General features: G+C 39.2%; 1 protein-coding gene across 1 annotated transcript in view; it reads right to left on the reverse strand.

Annotated features, from left to right (window-relative positions):
* LOC104502188 (protein unc-79 homolog) overlaps nt 1-8,618 on the reverse strand; it is a gene marked incomplete at both ends in the record, with an annotated part of 38,537 nt that overhangs the window by 19,366 nt on the left and 10,553 nt on the right. Inside the window, 3 exons of the mRNA XM_010146124.1 lie at nt 1,550-1,666; nt 5,223-5,330; nt 8,132-8,618. The exon at nt 8,132-8,618 is cut by the window's right edge and continues 6 nt beyond it. Of these exons, the coding sequence (XP_010144426.1) occupies nt 1,550-1,666; nt 5,223-5,330; nt 8,132-8,618 (712 nt within the window). The remainder of the gene's footprint in view (nt 1-1,549; nt 1,667-5,222; nt 5,331-8,131) is intronic.

The raw sequence follows: 8,618 nt of genomic DNA on the forward strand, positions 1-8,618 counted from the left end.
CCTACCAAATAAAAAAAAAAAAAAAAAAAGCTAAGCATGCATGAACCAAGCACACATCATACACTTATGTGGGATAAGACTATTTCCTAGTTGTTATACTTGAGTATCATGAGTCTTTAAAGTGCGGTGTGAGATTGATATGACAAATAGTCACAATGAGCATTTGACCTGAAAAAAACCCCCACCCGTTTCCTGTCCAAATAATAACTATATTTTGAAGCCAATGGTTGAAAAAAAGACTAAGAGATGCAAAGCTTTCCAGAAAAGAACATTTTACTTTGTATCTCCATGCTTAAAGGCCTTTAGCTGGAATGAATGCTGGGAAGAAAAAGTCATAGACGTTGTGAAGAAATCTAGTGGACTAGGAACAAGATTAAAAAGAGAGTTCCTAAGTGGTTTGGAGTACTGACTTGTTCCCCTTGAATAAGGCCAACTACTTCTTTCTGAATTAAACAATAACTTTTTCATCTCTAACCCCCTCCTTAGGAAAACAGGTGATACCAGTTAAGCATTTTCAATAAATAAACTTACCTGATGATGGGACAAAAAACGCCCCCATTGTTATCATTGACCTTTAAATTCTGACCTTTATGATTTAAGGGTCATCCTACTCAGCAGACCAGAGTAGAAAGGATAATCCTGAATTATATACCATATCTTTAGTCATTCTTCGTCTACAAGATATAGTTTGATGGAACTTGATGCTGGAGACTAAATTAAGCAAAAAATTTGACTCAGATGTCCATAACTGGTGATGAGACATTCACTCAGCATGCTAAGTTCCATATAACACTTGAAGCATTCCTTTCTCTGGATGCATCTGTATCTGTGATAAACTCGCGTGATTCCATAACGTCACACACAACAATGGCACAATATGGACAATAAAATATCTAGCATTTATGATAAACCAGAATGAATTCATTGCTTAGTGACATCTGCTATGGATTGGTCGTAACAGAAAATCTTTAATAGAAAAGAGAAAAACAAACAGATCACTTGAGTTATGAGGAAATTATGTGCTTAACTTGGTTTTCATTGCTTTGTGTTCATCTTAAAGGAAGAACAAACAGGTCAGTGAGTGAATAGAAACTTCGGGTGTTCAGCATAAGCTGGCAGAAACTTCTCTAAAGAGATATAAAACCGGTTGGTATAAGGCACAACTCCTTGTTGCACCAACACCATTGCAAACATACATGCAGATAAAGTATTCCATGCACCTATTCATATAGGGATGAAATCCTGTACCTAATGAAATCAACAGTGACACTTCCATTTCATTTGATAAGGCCAGGAAATAATCCTAGTAATATGCAAAATTGTAGGGATGCTACTGTACCAGAGGGACTACCTCCTGAATTCCACTAATCCACTATTCCAATTCATACCAGGTGAGAATCTGGTACTCACTACAAGGTTTCACTTTAGACTTGAGATCGATTACTTCTCTGCAGTGGTGGAAAGAAATACTCACTTCTTTAATGGGCTGATACAGAAAGCAATTAGGTTAGGAAATAGAAATATATAAAGAACAATAAATGCAGCTCACCAGTATCCCAAGTGCTGATATTGTGAGGAGCACTAGACTGGTGTTCCAGCTGCCTCTTCATTAGCTGGTTCATCGTCAGAGCTCCCAAAGAGCCTCTTTTCATTTGTCTGAACTGAGCTGCAAGTCGGAAATGCAAAATGATTTCAGGGGCTCAAACATGCAAAACTACTTTTATTCCCTGATCTTACAAGCCAGAATGAGATAAATACTGAAAAGGACAATGACTGCTTGCTCTAAGGAACCCGCTCAAGTTAATATGCACTCTTCACACAACTACACAGGGTACAATTCTGGCCCAAATTACAACAGTCATAAGGGACTTGGATTCAAGATCTGATCCACTGTATCTACTTTTTGCTTCCTACTGTCTTGAAAGCTCTTCAAAACTCTTGGTATCTGTGAAGTGTAAGATACTACCCAAACCTTCTCATGCTGACAGGTGATAAGCGCATACTTGAATCTCACTCACATACAATGTACCAGGGAAGGAAACTCAGTCTCCTCCAGCAAAGTATGGAGGTCTGCACTGTCCATGCTCACCACAGGAAAACAATTTCATTGACTGTGTACCACCAGCACTCTTCATTGGTGACGCAACCTGAACAGGTCTCCTAAATACCCACCATGCAGGCATAACACCTGCACATTCTTCTGAAGTGTGAAGCCAGCACGCCTTTGAAGATGGGTCCCTTTTGTGACTTCACTGCCATTCTTCTTATATGGAGCTACCAAGCAACAAGCATTCAATTTTTCCTCACATGACTGTTTACCGTACTTCTTTACACAGCTATTACTGTTTGCTTTAAGACATGTCTCACTGTATAAAGCTCACACACACACACAAAAACCAAACAAACAAATGTCAATCTAAAATTTAAGACTTTATTGGTCGTCTATTTTCTCAGTGCTTAAGTGGAGTAAGAAACAGATCATAAATAATTTCTGGCTTTCCTACTTTTTTCTGCCTTCATAAGAAAATTCATATTGAATGAGCATAATACATGCACTTTGACAGTTGAGTCTGAGCAATATATTTCCACTGCTGAAAGCAAAACCATTGTTCACAGTGTAAAGACAGACTTTTAAGGTCCTGCTTGTACAAGGCATGTGAGACTTGCTGACCTTCATAACCATGCAGGAAAACTTTTAAAATGTTGCCTTAAGAATATAGTAAAGCGCTTTCCTCAACAGGGCCTTAAAGCAAGGGCAACAAAGCAAAATCTTCTTCTAATGATTATTTTCAACTGCAACTACATTCAACTTTGTTAAAGAATATTAACTCAATATCAGGTAGTTCCATTCTAAAATTCCAAACAGTACCCAGCTAAGCTCTGAAAATAAACCCAGCATTTCACATTATTAACTGTGATGAGTAAGTACAGACAAGGGAAACTACAACTTTCAGAAAGCTCCGAGAGGTTGAGTGCCTTCTCCTAAACTTGCTCTACTCAGTTTCTATCTGAGAGTTTCAAATTCAGAGAAAGCAAATACAGGCCCTGAGTAATAATAAACACAATGATAACTTCAGTGGGAATTTGTACACTGAAATTCTTTTATTAGGTCAAGTATTTTAAGTTTTTCCTCATTATATCCTTTCAATCTATCAGAGTGCATTTAAACTCCATTTTTAGTCCAAGTACAAACATCTCCAGCATTGCCGCAAAGCAGTCCTTGTATAACTGAACTTCTGGAACTGAACCAGACCAAGAGAACATTCCATGTTTCACTTTTAAATGTTATATTGCGGCTGCCTCTCTCAGCAAATTAGGAGAAAAATAGAATTTCCATTGTTTCCAGGGCAAGGATTTAAAATAGATGCTTTATCACTTTATCAAGCATTGAATTTCCTGATGAAAGAACAGCAATTAACGTTAGAACAGACAAGACTGCTTGGAGTGCAGATGACTATCAAAATAAGAAAAAATTATCTTCTTTATTTTTTTTTATTACAATCACAAAAGCTGTTAAGGAAATTCATGCATATTTCACATAATCAGGCTGTTGAGTAGGTTTGGATTCCCAGGGTTATTTACCTGATTTTTCAAGGACAGCCTTGATTTCAAATATTGCTAAGTTAAGAAACAAATCTAAAAATACAACAGCCCAGAGAGCAGCCAGACTTTGAACAGTGTTGGAGACAGGCTCATTGCTGTGGACCAGCACATGAATTTTCATGCTCATGACTGACTAGTGGCATAGGGAGGGAAGTTTTTCTTGATCAGGTTTTCTACAAGAAACCTAACGAACATGAGATCAGTAAACTTCCTATAGTAGCTGGTGAGTCTTTTATATGTTGGCTAGTCATCTGGTCAATCATCCCTCCTTTGCTGTAGAATTCTTTACTCAAGAAGAGAAGTCCAAAGGCAAAATCTTCCTATGACAGTGGGCTGCTTTCTGCAGCCAGGCACTGGCTGTACAAGTAATATCACCTACGTGTGTTACAGAATTGCCCTGTCCTCACAGTCCTGATCAGGGCTTATTATGCATAGCACTGTAAAGACACATAGTAGAAGCTCAAAAATATCTCAGTCTAAATGCACAAGTGACACAATGGAAGCATTCATGTTCCTTTTTTTTTTCAGTTGGAAACTCAGGCACACAGAAAGAGGAAAGGAATATTTACAAAGGAGTGTAGGCTCAGTGTCATATAGATACTACTCCCAATTTCATATGTTAGAATTCACAAGGACACCTAGCACTCAGTGAAAACAGGGAGAAATAGGTCTTAATCGGCACCTCTTTAGCTGCTCTAGAAAGTGACATCTGTATCATTAGGTGGCCAACAAACGTACCCTGACTATAGATGTACGTGACACAAGACACTTATGGAAAGTGGAAAGGAAACCTCTGATTTGGAGTTTTCATCTAGCCTAAAATAATGTCTTCCTTCAATAGGCTGGACAGTCCTTCCAATCAAATCAGCAGATGCTGAATTTCAGAAATTACAATTTAACTTTTCTACAGCAATCTGACATTGCAGTTCAGCAAGATGGTTGAGCTCACTGGTATCAACACAGGTTATCCTTTCCCCTCTCTTTTCTACTGGTCAAGAGCTCTGCCCATCAACCTTTGGATGTGTTACTGAACATTATCTAGATGGACACGTCACTCCGGATTTGTGCTCTAAGATGCCTCCACCTTCCAATGTTATCTATACATACTGTTAAGCCATGTGTCAATATCTCCTTAACCCAATCCAGTTCACTTTCCATTAAAATGGGTATGAGAGTCTCAGTTAAACAGTTACTGCGTTTCAGCGAGCAGCTGAGGAAGTGGCATTTCAAGGCATTTTACAAAAATTGTAAGAGATTTTTTCCTAAGGTGGAGCAAGAAATGTTTTGAAGACTATAGTAACAGCCCTGCAGAGCTCTCTCATCCTCTGCTTTTCTGTGCTAACAACTGACAATGCTTTCTCTCACTGGAAAATAGACGTTCAGCTTTTGTAAAACACTGCTTTTAGCTGTGACCTACTCTAATTCAAGAAAACCACGTTTGTCAAATTTGCCATGTCACAACAGAAAATCTTGCAGCCACTAACTGCTAAAATCCCACTGACCATCCGAAATACAACAGATTTAAATACAAGTCAGAGGAAGGAATTTACCATATGTGCAATCCATCTGACACAAATACAGCAACTTAGATTTAATCCTCACACCAGAGGTAAACTTACTTGAGATGGAAGAGTGACTGCTTGTCTCTGGGACACCTGCTTCAAGAGTCGGTGCAGATGATGACTCTCTTGGCATTTCCAGTGTTGAAAGTCCTTTGGCAGCAGGATCTGCATGTGAAAAATTGTGCTTAAACTCTCAGTATTTAGAATCAATAAATATTTTCCAGACACTTTCTCTCTGGATGTTTTTTCACATCTTTTCACCATCTGGCGTTCCCAGTAGTTTTATAAGTGTGTCGTAAGAATTTTTATAGAGCCACTGGAATCTACTGCTTAAAATCACTTTGCAAAGGAAATCTCAACCTATGAACTTTATAGCTCAGAATTAATAAATGCCCATAGAGTTTGATTTTGATCCCATTCACAGAGTGATTATCAGAACCACCAGTGTGGAAATAAGGGCGGTACCACTGATGTAAAGCTAGTTTAAGTGAATGCTTAGCATCTTTTAAAAGCCTTATCTCCAACATTCAAAAGTCTGCTGATCTAGTAATTGATCCTAAAGATTCAAAGAGTTTAAGACTCCGTCAATGAAAAGAAAAATAAGCCATTAAACCCAATGTTTTTATTTTATGATAACTAATACTGTCAATATGGGAAGAATAAAGCAAAGCAATTTGGTTTCAGCATAGCCTGTAAAAATGAACATGTATCTGTGCTGTAAAAAGTCTTAGGCAGGAGTCTTGGCCGGGTGGCCAAGAAGGCCAACAGCATCTTGGCTCGTATCAGTAACAGCGTGGCCAGCAGGACTAGGGAAAACATAGTCCCCCTGTACTTAGCACTGGTGAGGCTGCACCTCAAATACTGTGTCCAGTTTTGGGCCCCTCCCTACAAAAAGGACATTAAGGTGTTGAAGCGTGTCCAGAGAAGGGCAATAAAGCTGATGAACACAAATCTTACAAGGAGTAGCTGAAGGAACTGAGGTTGTTTAGCCTGGAGGAAACAAGGCTCAGAAGAAACCTTCTCGCCCTCTACAACTACCTGAAAGGAGGTTGTAGCAAAGTGGGGATTGGTCTGCTCTCCCAAGTAACAAGCGACAGGACAAGAGAAAACAGCCTCAAGTTGCACTGGGCGGGGGGAGTGTTAAGTTTGGACATTAGAAAATATTTCTTCACTGAAAGGGCTGTAAACCATTGGAACAGGCTGCCTGGGGAAGTGGTGGAGTTCCCATCCCTGGTGGTATTTAAAAGATGTGTGGATGTGGTGCTCAGGGACGTGGTTTAGTGGTGACCTGGAAGTGCTGGGTTAACAGATAGAATCAATGATCTTAAAAGGTCTCTTCCAAAAAAAATGATTCTGTGATTCTAGGAAACACTGTAGCCCAGCATTGTGCACTTGAAGAAACAACCCATTTGGATATTTAATTAAGTGATCAGTTATATCAGAAGCCCTTCTAAAATATACAGACTGAAAAAGCTTGAATAAGACTTGAAATTATAATCAGCCTATTATGATAGCAATATTAAGCCTATTTAAATGAACTACAACACATATTCTCAAATAAACTAATCAATAAGGCTAAATAAAGCAAAACAGAACACAAGAGATACGTTAAACTACTGAAGTCACTAAATTACCTAGTTATCTTGAAATGCTCTCCTTGGATGACATACTTAGATGCATGCAGCAAAATGTCAATCATATATGCTATAATCCTAGGTGCCACCTGGTGTTTCAGAACTGGGACTGCCCTTCCAAGCAGTTTCAAGGATAAGAGTGTTAGTTACTGCATGAAAATAGGCCCTTACTAACAGTCAGAAAGCATTTGAGTCTAATTGTACAGTTCTTTCATGACGATTCTATTCTAAGAACTGATGTGAAAGGTTCAAAAGTGCTCGGCTCTCTTGTATTTACAAAGCTCCAGTGGTTCTTCAGCTTACTGGAGCCGTAAATGGGATGATAGGCCTGAAACATAAAGGGAACAGCATAACTATGATCACACTGAATAACAGAATATCATAATGGGAAATTACACTATGGTTCCCTCTGAAGCAAAGAAGTGAGGTCAGGAATGCATAAATATTCCCCTTCACTTCACTGGCAACAAAGAAGAGAGGCCTGAAGGATTCTCTCATTAATACGGTAAAAGAACTGGTAACATCCTGAAAAAAAAACAGTCACAGAAGAGGCAGCAGCATACAGTTTTTAAAACATCCAACATCCAGCTGGAAATTGAGGAAACAGCTAAAAATCACTTTCTGACCACCTGAAAAACAAAACCATGTCCTGAAATGACCTGACAAAACCTGGGATACACAGAAATACTGAATGACGTTCCTTACACTTGAACTTTAAATCTTCAACAAACGCAAGACATGTAAACTTTCTGGATACCCAGTACAAAGAAGGCTAAAAATGGCTTCAGTGTATAAAACCAAAATGTGTGTGTATGTCTTGTCCTAAGTGCAAACAGTGTTTAATTCCAAGTGCTCTTAGTTCTGAAGTCTACAGCCTGCTCAGATTTACACTTGGTAATCCAGTTTGCTTCCCATTGCCTTACACTTGCACAAGAAATAAAGCCCCAAAATCCCTACACACACAAATCCAGCATAGCATGGACTAGATTAGCAGGATAAAAAGGCACAGAAGTATGACAATTTTTGTGACTTCCTGCATAAAGAGGCCATGAAGTTTCGCTGCCTAACTTGCATATCAGAACCAGTAGTTTTGTCACTGAGCTCCAGCTCCTTTTCGAAGGGGCCCTCACACATGCACGATACGTGTATGGTTAGCACATTCTTTGTGAGAAACAAACACCTGAAAGCATTCAGAGTGCTATTTCAGAGCACATCAGATACTATATATACACATCTCTCCCTATACACATACACATCTCTCCTTACACTGGTCTCTTACTAAAACCTTCACACAGCAGTAAGCCTTTCAACTGGGTCAGTGAGTGAGCTCACCTGCCTCCTTCTGCTCTCCCAGCTTGTCAAGGATGTTGAAGGAAATGTCCAGGTATTCTCTCTGAATAGCACTCACAGCAATCTTCCTCTGCTTCCTCTGGCGAGGAACAATCTGAATCTTAAATTCTGACTCCTCAGTCTCCTCTTCTTGTTTCTGCTCCATGTTTTGTTCAGTATCAGACTCTGTGTTGGTATCAAGTTTATCACATTCTGTTTGATTTTCAGAATCTTCAGGGACTTTAATAAGGACTGTCTTTACATTTGGGCTTGGAATTGTTCCACTAGATCTAATTTCCTCCACATTGAGCTCAGAGTTATCATCAAGGGACATTTCTGGAAGGGCAAATGACTTCTGCAGCAGGTCCCTTTTCTGTTTCAGGGTTAGTGGGTTCCCAGAGGACTTGTCCTGAAGTTCTTCCAGCTTAATTAACTCTGAAGATTCCTTTTCATCTTTGGGAGAAGTAGAAAGGATCCCCTCTATTCCTGC

The sequence above is a fragment of the Buceros rhinoceros genome, unplaced genomic scaffold (assembly GCF_000710305.1).
Source record: "Buceros rhinoceros silvestris isolate BGI_N320 unplaced genomic scaffold, ASM71030v1 scaffold9182, whole genome shotgun sequence".
Lineage (NCBI taxonomy): Eukaryota > Metazoa > Chordata > Aves > Bucerotiformes > Bucerotidae > Buceros > Buceros rhinoceros.